Source organism: Taudactylus pleione, unplaced genomic scaffold (assembly GCF_031769625.1).
Source record: "Taudactylus pleione unplaced genomic scaffold, aTauple2 ptg000198l, whole genome shotgun sequence".
Classification (NCBI taxonomy): Eukaryota; Metazoa; Chordata; class Amphibia; order Anura; family Myobatrachidae; genus Taudactylus; species Taudactylus pleione.
In genome coordinates this window covers 18965774-18980784 of record NW_028284600.1, presented here as the reverse complement: position 1 = coordinate 18980784, position 15011 = coordinate 18965774, and the positions used below count along the sequence as shown (strand labels likewise).

The 15011-nt window shown below is 46.2% G+C and overlaps 1 protein-coding gene across 2 annotated transcripts in view; it reads left to right on the top strand.

Annotated features, from left to right (window-relative positions):
* ADGRA1 (adhesion G protein-coupled receptor A1) overlaps positions 1-15011 on the top strand; it is a 1066191-nt gene that overhangs the window by 367371 nt on the left and 683809 nt on the right. For both annotated transcript variants that reach the window (XM_088476934.1, XM_088476933.1), the window contains one exon: positions 13471-13669. In XM_088476934.1, the coding sequence (XP_088333060.1) occupies positions 13471-13669 (199 nt within the window). The remainder of the gene's footprint in view (positions 1-13470; positions 13670-15011) is intronic.

Here is a 15011-nt window from a genome sequence, read left to right as displayed (position 1 = left end):
CTCCCTGGGTCAAAGTTCTGCCCAGCGCACTCCGCCATGAGGTCCAACTGGGACCCCAACCACTCCATTAGGCATCCCAGACCAATTTCCACCCCTCTGTGAAATTGTCATCCAAATTCATCCAGTGGAAGGCCCAGAACAGGCTTCCCAGGTCAAAGTTCTGCCCAGCGTACACCAACTGGAAGTCCGTCCGGGACCTCAACCCCCTAGTATGTCTTCTGGGATACAATGTTACCACTCTGTGAAGTTTTCGTCCAAATCCATCCAGTGCAAGGCTCAGAACAGACGCCCCATGGTAAAGTTCTGCCCAGCGTACACCAAACGGGAGGACTGACCCCAGACTTTTCGCCTGCTGGACTTTTCGCCTCCTTCGCCTGTTTTCCAGGCGGAAAAGTATAGAGTGTGTGCCCGCTATTTCCCATATTCAGTTCCAGAGTAGGCGAAAACGGGAACAGGCGGAACTTGGATCCTCGAAAAAATACGTGAATTTTCGGGAAATAATTGTAGGACCCCCCCTAAAGATGTTCAGACCTTGGGGATCACTATGGGTACCCCCGTTTTTGTCTGCAGAAGAAAGCCGGGTTTTTAAATAGCCGTGGAAGGTGTTTTTTTTCCCGACATTGAAGAAGTGATGCAGAATAGCACTTTTTTTTTCATTTTAAAAAGTGGTCCCATCAAATTTGGGATACTTGAAAACGGGTACTAGCATATTTTTAAGTCCCTAAACTAATTTTTTTTTTAATTCTGCAAAAATGCACCTACCGCTAATAGCCTATTCTAGAAAACACCTGCCGCATACTTGCAGAACACCCCTGAACCTATTTCGCTATATTTAAACACTGTTCCCCCTTTTTTGTTTTCACCCAAAAAATTTTAACACCATTTTTCAGGGGGTCCTGAGGGTATTTTTTTTATTTTTTTTACACAGTTTATCCTAAGGGGACTTAATAAAGGCTGCAGGCTATTTATTTTTACCCTACACCCCTAAACCTCAATTCTGCACTTTTTTTTCGCCTGCTAAAGGCAGGAGAAAATTTTCGCCGTTTTTTTACATTTACTTTTTGCATCGGCAAAAGTCAATGTAATTGAATATGGGATATTTGAAATAGACGAAAATTACGTTATCGGCGATAAATTATCGCCGATTCTGACATTTCGCCTCAAGTTGAATAATCACTTATATCTTAAAGATTTGTCCTGAAAATGTTCCTGATTTTCAGTATTGACTGCACTTCAGAGTTGCCTACCTTTGTAAATCTCTTCCCGGGAGAAGCCCGGGTAAGAGAAGCAGGAGGGGGATGATGGGGGCGGGGCCTGATGAGTTGCATCATTAAGCCCCACCCCCTCATTGGGAAATTGCCGCGATTGGCTAGAATTTGCATAGGGGGCAGGGCCAAATTTCGTGATCCCTGTAGAATCACGTTTTAAGCCCCGCCCCCTACACGGAGACCCGCGATCGCCGCGGGTATTCTCCTGATTCTGCCCACTTCACTAGGAAGTGGGCAGAATACGGGAGAAATGCCTACCCTTCCGGGGGTGCGGGGGGTTACCCGAAAAATCGGGAGCCTCCCGCGAAAACCGGGAGGGTAGGCATGTATGCTGCACCTGCCCCAATAGAAAGTGTCATTAGATAATATTACCTAACTCTGCTACCTATAAATGTGAAGTTTCTGCAAAACAGTTCTTTTTAAAAAAACACACATTGCTTTTTGTTGGTATTCATTAGATTCAGAAATGATTTAATCTAGCTTCAAATTAATGCCAAGAGCTATTTGTCATTGGATATAAATCAAAAAAGATGTTGTCAAACTTATCGATCATCTTTCCAAAAGTTAAAGATGATGTATTTTAAAGTATACATCACAAGTCTGTGCTGAGTATGTGGATTATTTTGTGCTTGAAAGTGAATGCAGTGTAAATGGCTGGAAGCTGTTAAACCCTTTAAATATATTATTTGTGCAATACATTGTTTTTAAGGTATTCTCACATTGATGCATCTACAGACCAGACTTGTAATCTCTTATGCAAGAGGTCTCTTTTTATTATCTCATGTCAAATACATAGACATTAAGACAGTGGGTACTAGTGTAAAGCTGCAAAGAGACGCTCCTGTTGCTTCCATTTCAACAGTAGAGATTTAGGGGTAAATTTAAGATTTGAGATAGGTCGAGATGACCATCTCGGGTGATTTATGAATTTTTGTCCTGCTTGCAAATTTACTACAGGCAAAAGTCGGGGGAGTTAGAGAGAGATTTCTCTCATCTCACACGTAAAATTCGGGTGAGATAGCAATCTCGAATGAAATCACCATCGGGCCAAATCGGAAGTACTTTTCACCTGAAACATACATCTCTCAAGTTTACCAAGAATCGGGATGACAAGCTCGGGTGAGATAGGAGCAAACTCTGTCAAAATGACTTTTCAATCTCTCAACCCCCTGAGCTGCGATATGGTCAGAAACATACACAAATCATTGTGATTTGAGTATGTTTATTTATGTAAATGGTTAAAATAGGGTTAATTTTACCCAAAAAAATTGCATGAGGTACCCCCTGGACTAACCAGCCCTGGACTTGCCAGCCAGTCCTGGTTCTTAAAATTACATGGAAAAAAAGTAAATATAGGGACCAAAAAAATGGCGTGAGGTTACCCCTATATTTAAACCCAGCTCCGGACCCTTTCTAGGGGGGGACTGATGCCACAGCCAGGGGTTCCCTTTCATTGGGCCCCCCAGTCGCAGGATCAGCCCTGACTGCTCTCCAGGGCACCCCTAGCCTAGGCTGATAGCCCGGGGCTATCCCCACCACCCATGGGTTGGTGGGGATAGTGTTTGTAGTGGCGGGTTGATAGTGTTTGTAGTGTTAAAAATAGAATTATCAACATTGTATTTACAGTGGAACTACTGGTCCCAGCAAGCCTCCCCAGCATGGAAAACCACAAGTACCAGCATGCGGGGCATTAAGGGCCCGCTGGTACGTGTAATTCACCTGTAAATAAATGTGTAAAAAAACACAAGACACACACACCATGAAAATAAAGATTTACTACATCCATACACACTCACACATACTCACCAGCAGCCAGATGTTCACGTCCCCTTCTCAACGTAAAGTATCCAATGGAAGTAACTGTAAAAAAAAGATCCAATACTCACCTTTTGCCCCACGATGCAGTAATCCAAATAGGGCCCCGGACACACTGTATCAACACGCTATAGCATGTTGATCAGGGCCGGCCCTAGCCCAAATTTTTTGGTAAGCGAGTATATTTTTTGGCGCCCCCCTATACAATGCCCCTTTTACAGTGCCCCCGGTAGTGGTCCCCCCTGTACAGTGCCCCTTGTGCCCCCAGTAGTAAGCCCCTTATATAGTGCTCCCAGTAGTAGTCCCCCTATACAGTGCCCCCAGTAGTGGTACCCCCTATGCAGTGCCCCTTACATAGTGCCCCCAGTAGTGGTCCCCCCTGTGCAGTGCCCTTTGTGCCCCCAGTAGTAAGCCCCTTATATAGTGCCCCCAGTAGTAGTCCTCCTATACAGTGCCCCCAGTAGTGGTACCCCTATGCAGTGCCCCTTATATAGTGCCCCCAGTAGTGGTCCCCCCTGTGCAGTGCCCCTTGTGCCCCCAGTAGTAAGCCCCTTATATAGTGCACTCAGTAGTAGTCCCCCCATGCAGTGCCCCCAATAGTGGTACCCTTTATGCAGTTCCCTTTAAACAGTGGCCCCAGTTGTAGTTCCCCCCCTATGCGGTACCCACAGTATTGCCCTTTATATAGTGCTGCCAGTAGTGGTCCCCCCCTTGTAGTGCCCCCAGTAGTAGTCCCCCCTCTTGTAGTGCCCCTAGTAGTAGTCCCCCCTTGTAGTAGTCCCCCCAGTGGAGGTTCCCCCTATGCAGTGCCCCCAGTAGTAGCCCCCCTTGTAGTTCCCCCAATAGTAGCCCCCCCTTGTAGTGCCCCCACTAGTAATCCCTCTTGTATTGCCCCCAGTAGTAGCCCCCCCTTGTAGTTCCCCCAGTAGTAATCCCCCCTTGTGTTGCCCCCAGTAGTAGCCCCCCTTGTAGTGCCCCCAGGAGTCATCCCCCCTTGTAGTGACCCAGTAGTAATCCCCCCTCGTATTGCCCCCAGTAGTAGCCTCCCCTTGTAGTTCCCCCAGTAGTAATCCCCCCTTGTATTGCCCCCAGTAGTAGTCCCCCCCCGCAGTAGAGACACACTTAATAAAAATAAAAAAACACTTACCTGAAACCCTGCTCCTGCTCCTGGCCCCACCGCCGCTATCAGCTCCTCCGTCCGTCCTCCCGGGCCACTTTGCATTATGGAAGAGACGTCATGATGTCATGGCGTCTCTACCATTACCAACTGCGGGAGCCGGAAGATGCCCTGCTCCGGCAGTGGGAGCAGCAGCCGATGAGACTCTGTCTGACTCTCAGCAGCTGCTAAAGCAAACAGCGGCGCCGGCGTCTGTGTGTTTGTGCTGTGTAGCGCTGACCAAACTCCGTCCGGTCAGTGCTACACACGTGGTGCAGCTGTGTCACAGAGACACAGTCTGCCCGCGGCCCGCATGGTACGCAGCTGAGGCGCCCTACGCAGCTGCGTACCATGCGTAATGGGAGAACCGGCCCTGATGTTGATACAGTACGCTAATGACAGCTCAGGGTTTGATCTGTCATTAGTCCTGGGCCACGAGCCAACCAGTGTCGGCTTAATATTAGCAGCCGCTCATTGGCTCATTGGCTGGGACCCAATGTTAAGCCCACGTGGGTCCCAGCCAAAGAGCGGCCGCTAATGTTAAGGCACCGCTGATTGGCTCATGGCCTGGGACTAATGACAACTCAAATGATCTGTCATTAGGGTACTGTATCAACATGCTGTAGCGTGTTGATACAGTGTGTCCGGGGCCCTATTTGGATTACTGCGGAGAACATCATGGGACAAAAGGTGAGTATTGGATCTTTTTTTACAGGTACCTCCATTAGATAATTTACGTTGAGAAGGGGACCTGAAAATCTGGGAACAGGTGAGTATGTGTGAGTGTGTATGGATGTAATACATCTTTATTTCACTGTGTGTGTCTTGTGTTTTTTTACACATTTCTTTACAGGTGAACTACATGTACCAGTGGGCCCTTAATGCCCCGCATGCTTTTACTTGTGGTCCTCCAAATAACAGCATGCGGGGGAGGCTTGCTGGGACCTGTAGTTCCACTGTAAAGACAATGTTGATAATTCTATTTTTAACAATACATACACTATCAACCCGCCACCCACCACCCAGGGGTGGCGGTGATAGCCCCGGGCTATCAGCCTAGGCCAGAGGTGCCCTGTAGAAGGGGACCCCTTTATTGGAGGGGTCCTGAAATCCCCAGGGATCCCTGGCCTGGCTGACTAGCAGTCAGGACTGATGCTGCGGCTGGGGAGCCTTGTGAAAGGGCACCCCTGACTGTGGCATCAGTCCCCTGCTAGAAAGAGTTTGGAGTTGGTTTTAAATATAGGGGTAACCTCACGCCATTTTTTTTTCTCCCTATATTTAAAACCAGCTCTGTCCCTGTTGCCTGGTGCTGGTTCTTAAATTATAGTGGAACCCTACACATTTTTTTCCCTGTAATTTTAAGAACCAGGACTGGCTGGCAAGGCTGGGGTTGGTTAGTCTTTTGAGGGGGGACCTCAGATCATTTTTTTTTGTTAAAAGAAACATTTTTTACAGGTACAACACAAGCAGCTTACACATATCTCACTGATATGTGCAGGCTGCTCGCTAGGGAGAATTGTGCAGAACGAAATCACTGCAATCTCGGGTGAGATAACTCACTCGAGCTTGCTTTAAAATCAACCTACATCACCATCAACAAACTCGATTAGCCTCAAATCGCCTGTTGGTAACTTAGGGAGATAAAAAGAGATTAAATCACCCGAGTTCAGGCAAATTACACCGAGATGAATCACTTTGCAAATCGGGTTCTTAGATGGGTAAATAGTGCTCACTCATACTTGTGTAAGATATCGGGGTTGTGTCTTCTCATTTATGGGAATATTTATCACAATCCACATCTCAGATTCGGATGGGATGTGATAAATTCGGCCAAAATCGCAATGCGATATTTGATTACATTGCAAGGATGAATTAAATATTGCATGCAGGGACTGAGCTTACAGGAAAGCTCTGCCCCTGCGAATCCTCTCTGCACAGTTCTCAGTGTATTTTTTGCATGTGCCACCATTCACACTTGCCTACTTTTGAAAAACCATTTCAGGGAGATTGTGAAAGCTGCACCTGTGAGCTCAGCGTGAGAGGTGTGTCATAAAATGTACTTACATACAAATGTAAATGAGCCCCAAAGCAGTCAGTAAGATCTACTTGTTGATGAAAACACACTGATAATTTTTAGAAAATGCATGTAGCCATAGGGATCATTGTGTATTATAACCAATGCAGAGAAATGATACTAATGATCCCATTTGAATGTATATATCTCTGTTTTTTTTTTTTATATATATATATATATATATATATATATAACAGCTTCATAATGGGGGTAAGGTGCAATCAGGGAGATTACTAGACTCTTCAGGGAGACAGGGAGATTACTACTATTTCAGGGAGTCTCCCTGACAATAAGGGTGAGTTGGCAGGTATGCGCCATGTACTCTTACGACTGAAAAGGCGCAGCTGGGCTGTAACTCACATATGGAGACAAAGGACTTCATTCAGAGCCGGACGCTATTTGCGCTCGCTCGTTCAGAAAAAGGGGGTGGCTATTCAAATGAACCGTTCGCTCTTTGCGGTCTGTTCACGCCTCTAGGTCTGAACGAGCGAACAAAACATGCGGTCGTTTTTTGGAAAATTACGCCCCCTGGCCACTCGCATCCTACGTCATGTCCGCTATTTATTAGATTAATCGAGTACACCGACCAGCGTATGAACTGCTCGCTATTCTTGTGGTTGGTTTTTCCTACAGCAATCTTGCGAGCAGTTCTGACTATAAAATAACCCAGTGACGTGGTCAATGACGCTGCTGTATTAATTATGCACACCCATAAAACGCCCGTTTTGACCTTTAAGCACGCCTGCGTTCGGATCTCCACTCCCCGTTTTCAAACACCTTCCCCTGTTACCACCCACATACGCCTCCTCTTGTCACTCAAATTAGCAGGCATTCGCTATTTAGCGAACAAACGGTTTTTGGCCGCACTGACTGGTTCGCGCATGCGTATTACGATCCGTACGCATGCGCAGTTGTGCAAACATCGCTCGGAACGAACGAGCGGCCGAATCAGGCCCAAAGTTCAATGAGGGCACAATGAAATTGTGGGCTATAAAGAGTTGGATATATATATGTAAATATGCCTGTATCAATGTGTATCCTTTGCACATTGTAGAGGAAAGGTGAAAGGTTGCACTGCTAATGATGACTTATAAATGCCATATAGGGGACGAAAACACTGCAAGATGCGTACAAATTCAGTATAACTCCGGGGCTGATCCAGTGATGAACAAATTTGCAAATCCGTCCATCTCTGATGCAACTGCAGAAGGAAGCGTCAGACACATCCTTGCTGCATTTACAATCCCAGCACTGCGATTGATATCTCAGGCTGGGATCAGCACCGTAACCATTGTGACATATGGTCACAATAGCTGCTCCTTTGGTCAGGCTGCAAGAGCTGAAGCTTCCCGCAGCCTGACCGGGCGCTGGTCACAGAAGAGGCCAGAAATCTACAACCGCCAGTGCAGACCCTGGCCTCGTCCCTCCTAGAAAACGGGGGCGACACGGGATAGTGAGCAGCCATGCAGCCTGGGGGGGAGAAACTGCGAGTGTAACTGCAGGACCCGTTCTGCACATGCACAGACCCGGAAACATTGGAGATGTACATTCATCATCGAATGTACCTCCCTGGGTACTTGTGTACTTTACGGACTCATTGCCATGAGAACCCAAGTGTCCTACACTCATTATTATTATAAATCATTGTAATGTCTAAATCCCCTTCAAGGAGAGGACCCTGACGTAATCTGCCAGTGTCCAGCATCATTCCCAGTGTCCAGCGTCATTCCCTACCATCCAAGTGGGCATAGCGGGGGAAAATAACCTTGTGGAAAGCTACCGAGCCCGAAGCATGGCGAGCACAGCGAGCCCGCGAGGGGATAACTCTCTTCTTTAGGTGGGGACAACTTTCGGTACTTGTGTATGTAAAGTACACAAGTACTATTTAAAACATTCATTGGGTTCTCTCTGCAATGAGTCTGTAAAGTACACAAGTACCTATCCCAGAATCAGGCCCTCATTTATTTCCATTCTGCTTCTCTGGATCCTGGAAAGTTGAAGTCCTGTTTGGAAAAAGGATAGGAAAATATAAAATTTCTGGAAAGCTGATCAATGAGTGAACATTCTAGGCATCCTACCCCCTACCTGCCCAACATTACATGAGAAGCAACCATGCTTAATAATTGTACACCCTCCTTCCCTAACCACCTCCATCATTAAATTCACGGGGCGACAGCTCGCCCCGTTTTGTAGGCGGGTAGGGGGGGGGTGGCTGGACAAACGGAGGTGTTCCCGAAGGAATGCCTGCCGTTTGTGGGCGGCCCTACTGACATCATTCGTGATGTCAGTAGTGAACTTCCTGCTCTATTAGAGCAGGAAGTTCACTCGGGATTGCGGGAACCGAGACCCTACCACAAGGGTCTTGTCGCAAGCCTGATGGTCGCGATAATCGCAACCATCGCCTGGCCACTCACAGGAGCTGTGGGTGGTCACCCACAGCTATGCGAGCGGCCTGGAGGCGGATTTTTTTTTTTTAAATCCGCCCTGATTCAGAGCAAGCGTTTGCAAATAGCGTGCATCTCTGAATCAGGCCCTAAGGCTTCAAATTAGTTCTATTGTGTCAGTCCTTTAAAAAGTTAGAAAGTGACATATGCATATATCAATGTGACACTTTGGCACATACAATGTATCCAGCCTTGGCCACACTTAAATCTTTAATGGGACTCCAATAACTTTTATAATCTTAAGTGAGATACTGCTCCATATAAGTGTAAATGTGTTTTACAAGCGTCTAACGGAGATGTTATGCATGCCTCTGCACACTTGTTGCAAGGAGGGATACCAGACTTAATATCACCACTGTGGCCCGCTGTTAGTGGCCGTTACCAAGAAGCTGCTGTATGCAGATATGTCTGCTCACCTGGTATGTATAGTTGACAATGGAGATCGGGTCCCGCTGCTAAGGCTGTAACCTGGGGACTGCTGCACATGGATGCGTCCGCTCATGAGGGTAACTGCGGCGGGCGGTGATTGCCGGGTCCCAGCGCCAACTTGGTTCTGGGCTCTGAGATCCATGCCTGGACATATGGGCATAACTAGACCTAGGGGGGCCCCATGGCAAAATTTTCATGCCCCCCCATCCACAACCCCCCATCCCCTCTGCACTCCCCTCACCTCAACTTACCTGCTCCGTGGTCACGCAGCGCAGGGCAGGCACACCTCCTCTCCCAGTTGGCTCCTCCTCACTGATGGATGATGCAGGGAGGAAGCTCCCACGCCTCCTCCAAGTATCAGTCAATGAAGAGAGCTGGAGGTGGAGCCGACTGGGAGGACACCAACAGGAAAGGGGAGGACGCGACCACGGAGCAGGTAAGTAGAGTAGAGGGGAGTGAGGAGGATGCAGCGGGGAGTCGCGGAACAAGGCCTGGCACTGTAGTTGCTGTGGGAGTGCCGAGCCCCGGGTAGGTCCGGGCCCCATAGCAGCCGCACCCCCTATACCTACGGTAGTTATGTCACTGCCTGGACAATATGAATCCAGGGAGCGAGCAGTAGTAACAGAGTTCAGTCACCAGTAATCGTGTGCCAGAAGGTAAGGAGTTTCAGCAGTTCTCCACAGTCTCCAATAAATAGAAATTAAGGGTCAGCTGTGCAGGTTTACTCCAGGGACACCCTTAACACATTACTTTCTCACTGAGAATTTCTTCTGGACCACAGTAGTGACCCTTATTCACGTTATGCCACACAATAGTACCTCTTAAACACGTTACACCACACAGTAGTGCCCCTTACACATTATGTCACACAGTAATTCCTTTGCACATTATGCCACACATTAATGCTCTTACATATTATGCCACACAGTAATTCCTCTTATACATTATGCCACATAGTAATGCCCCTTACATATTATACCACACGGTAATACCCCTTACACATTATGCCACAAAGTAATGCCCCTTACATATTATACCACACAGTAATGCCCCTTGCAGTTACAGGAAACAGGGATATCCCATTTGCATTGGGGGTAGCTACAGTATGCATGGGGGATAGTTTCATGGTTTCAGTTACAGGATGCTGGGGAGTAGTTGCAGGTGGGTGCAGTTACAGGGTGCTAGGGTAGAGGTTACAGGGTGCAGGGGTGGCAGTTGAAGTGGGTACAGTTACAATGTGTAGTGGGGCAGGTACAGGGAGCAGATATAGGTTGTGGGGGTTTCAGTTGCAGGAGGACAGTAACACTGTGCAGGGGTGGGAGTGGTAGTTAGAGGGTGCAGCGGTGGAAGGTGCATGTTGCAAGGGTGGTAGGAACAGGGGAAGAGGGCATCTGTGTGCAACATATCATTCCTAAATAAAAGCACCACCCCTCAGCCATACTCTAACATTCCCCCATCTATTCTCTTTCACAACCTGTTGCTTCACCATATAGTGACTTTGGTGACCAGGGAAGAGGGAGATGATATTGTTATTCACCATTGCCAGTGCCAGGACTCTGCCGCTGCAGCTGCTGTACATGGTGGAAACAGGAGAGGAGAGGCTGTACATGGAGGAGTTGGAGATGAGGCATCCGAGTGGTGAGGTGTCGGGAGCGTGGAGCTTTGTCTTGCGAGAAAAGTCAGGGCCTGATTCAGAGCCGGACGCCATTTGCGCTCGCTCGTTCAGAAAAAGGGGCCGGATATTTAAATAGAGCGCTCGCTATTTGCAGTCTGTTGACGCCTCTATGTCTGAACGAGCGAACGAAACATGCGCTCGCTATTTTTTACAAACGCCCCCTGGCCGCTCGCATTCTGCGTCATCTCCGCTATTTATTATAATAATCGAGCACATTGAAAGGCGTATGAACTGCTCGCAAGTGCTTGTGGTAGGATTTTCCTACCACAATCATGCAGTTCAGGCTAAAAGACAACCAAGTGACGTGGTTGATGACGCTGCTTTGTTAATTATGCACACCCTTAAAACGCCCGTTTTGACCGTTTGGCACGCCTGCGTTCGGATCTCCACTCCCCATTTTCAAGCACCTTCCCCTGTTACCACCCTCAAACGCCTCATTCTGTCACACAAATTAGCAGGCATTCGCTGTTTTGCGAGCACGCAATTTCCGACCGCAATGACTGGTTCGCGCATGCGTATTACAACCCATACGCATGCGCAGTTGTGCAAACATCGCTCGGAGCGAACGAGCGGCCGCTTACAAGCGGCTCTCAATCAGGCCCTCAGGCTGCTCTCGCGAATTCAAAAGGCCAGAGCTCCTCTGCACTGCAGTGATGCTGACAGGCACTGGCAGGTTGCCAGTACCTGTCATACAAGAATGGTAGGAGAGTGATGCGCGACTGGGTCCTGGCCACCTAACCTCCCGGTAAATTTAAAGGCCAATCCACCCTTGTCAGTGAAAACACTCAGCCGGGCGCACCCCCAGTAAAAACATAACAGCGGGTGCCCTGTTTTTACTAGCGGTTCTCCCGGCTGATTGTTCTCACTGACAGGGGCGGATTGGGCTTTAAATTAACCGGGAGGCCAGCCGCAGGTGGCCAGGACTCAGTCGTGCATCACTCTCCTACCATTCTTGGATGGACTTTGTGGAAGTCCATCCAAGAATGAGTGCCGCCCTAGTTACGGTGCATCCTGTACTCTGTGCGGCGGCACCGAATGCACCACCCTAGTTACGGCCCTGGATGGTATACTAAACATGTTTAGTAGTCCATTCAAAAATAATGGTTGAATCTGTAAATTTTGCAAAAATATAAGTTTTTCCTATGATGTACTATACTTTCAGTAGCTTGTAAAAATGTACTGTTGTCTCTTCATGAGACAAGTTGTAAGTGAGCTGTTGAAATGGCTAATTATGATACCTACACCCAGGGCCTATAGTTATGGGTGAGTGGGCCTGATTCAGCAGAGGACGCTAATGAGATCACAGTTGTGAATTTGCACGGAACGTAGCTGCGAATATATGCTAATGCTTGCCAAAGCTCAGCCAGCATTAAGCCGCCCACTGCTGCTTTCTCATATCTGCCAAATGTCACTCTTCTGCGTAAACATCGGTACCATCGATGCACCTTGGCCAGTTACGTAGCATTTACAGTCGCAGACATTGTAAGTCTCCTCGCAGCCTGTCACTCACTTTGCAAAGGATTCCTCTATACATCCATAATCACATTGTGATCGTTGCTCATGCGCAGTGATGCTTAGATGCATGGCGATGGCTCGATCTGAGTCTGTGATCACCATTGTGTCCGCTGCTGAATCAGGCCCAGAGTACATCATTTAGGCATGTGAAATGTGCGTTAACAAAATTCCTATCAGATAACCATCAATTGCTGACATCAAAATTGTGTATGCATCAGGTTCCGTGGAAGAACAGACGGGAATCACAGGGGTGCGGACTGCGAAGTTCTGGCAATGCAATATTTTATATTAAGTTTTTGCTTTGCCATTCCAGCCTGTATTTGTAAACTCACTTTTCACAGAATTTAAAGGGGTTATATTTACTAAAGTGGGAGTTTTTAGAAGAGGAGATGTTGCCCATAGCAACCAGTCAGATTCTACTTATTTATCTAGCACCTTCTAGAAGATAATAGCTACAATCTAATTGGTTGCTATGGGCAACATCTCCACTTCTAAAAACTCTCACTTTAGTAAATATAACCCATAGTCTATAAATAGTGCTGGAATGTATAGTGTCCATTTATTCTGTTGTGTGATTGAGTTAGCACTGGGAACACAGAAGCACAAATTACAACAGTGTCTTTTATAATATGCAAAATGCAGAGAATGATCAGCAGAACAGTAGGCGACACCTTGAAATTTGATAGAGGAAAATCTGTTTTTTATTTTTTCTTACCAAAATACAATCAATTAAGTATTAAACTGAGCATGATTATATACATGAAATCATCAGAAATATGGCACCAGAATCTTTGGTATATTTTTCCCGGGTTGGTGCCATTTGTTTGGTGGAGATAGGGCCCACGGAAATAAATCTGCTAGAGAGACACATTCTGCAAGGCCAACTGAACCGGCCCGTAAATGTCGACTTTCTGTGCCTTACATTTAACCCAGGACTCAGCTGCTTTTTCTTTTTTTGCAATTGTGGTTATTAGAATGCATCACTTCTATCCATTAGATAGATTGTAAGCTCCTATGGGTAGGTAAATATCCCTGGAAATGTCTTGCTATATTCCATTTAGCTAATCTTAGTTATATGGATTATTCTCTCCTAGATGGCCTAGAACGTTAGCTGGGATGACGGCTTTCCACCCCTGCAGACAGTTTGCACTGAGCTCATTGCTCTTCTCAGATGGCACAGCAGAGCAGAAAGCCTGGCGTAAGTGTGACCGCGCTGGACTCTGGGCAGAAGAAGACTATACAGACTGCCCTTTTTCTCATGAAGTGACCAGACATCTTCATGCCTTTAACCTGGTAAACAGTATTTTCACTTCACTTGCAGAACATGTGATAACGATTATTCCACCCTAATGAATACCTTCAGATAATATTTATACAGGCAAATCATTATTATTATTATTCCGGGACTTGGAATTTTTGAAGAAAACCACATCTGTAGATAGGAAACTCATACTGTGCTCATAAATGTTTTAGAAATAGGCTGAATTTCAAAAAAATGGCCATAAAAATGCATTTGTCAGCATTCAAATTATTTTATCTTGTACCCAAACCCAGGTCACACCCTGAGAATATCTTCTTTATTCAACAGCCCATAAGGGCGCTATTGGGCAAGCACAAAAACATCTTTTTCCAGCATTTTAGCTGGAGAAAAAAAATATCTCTCTCTTTCCCCTATTTATAGAAAATAAAACTACAGTGACATCGACAATTTCACTGAGTATTCTTATCTCTTCTCCAGGGCCGAAACTAGGATATCTGTCACCCGGGACAAGGCAGTAATTTTGCGCCCCCTCCCTCCCGTACCTGGATTTTGTCCTTGCTCCTCCATAAGGCAGTGCCCTATTCAGACATAAAAATATATATAATACCTAAGTATAAAAATTAGGCGCAACCAATAAAATACAATAATAAACAATTGTTAGCTATATAGCAGCTCCCAATAGTAGTGCTGGAAACACTACTCAATTAAGATCAACATAAACCAAATGAGTACATACACATATATATATATATATTATAATATATACACCCAAGGGAGCGCTGGATTAGTTGATAATAAATTTAATGCATATATAACATTACATGTAAATACATCAATAAAATTAAGATAAAAGATACAGTATAACTAGTATCCTATATCAACATATTCTCATAGAGATATATCATTGATGATCGGCAAATATTAGTCGCTTGAAAAACGTCATTCAAAGGATCCTGTGGAAATCCACTAGTGGTATAGAAACTTGATTAGCAGAGCCAGTGTGTTAGTATGATTTGCATCCATATAGTCTCACCACTCTTTTGGAAATCCTGAGCAAAGGCGAAGTCCCCAGATAATACTGGTGGTATGGCAATCTTCTGTTAATTACGTTCCCCGTCTGATAATCAGAATCGCTGCTTGCCAATGTGATGATGTCAGTGGCAATGGGAGCAACACATCAGTACGAAGATATGAGAAGAAGTCCTGGCTCTTGCATAAAGAACGAAGGTTTTGCATCCGTAACACCACAATGTTTAAGCAGTCAAGCAGCCAGTATTAAGTCCACAAACTTAACGCGTTTCTCCGTTATTAGACCATACAACAGTTTCCTCAGAAGATAAAATTGTGGCTCGCTCAGACCAGATATTTAAACAG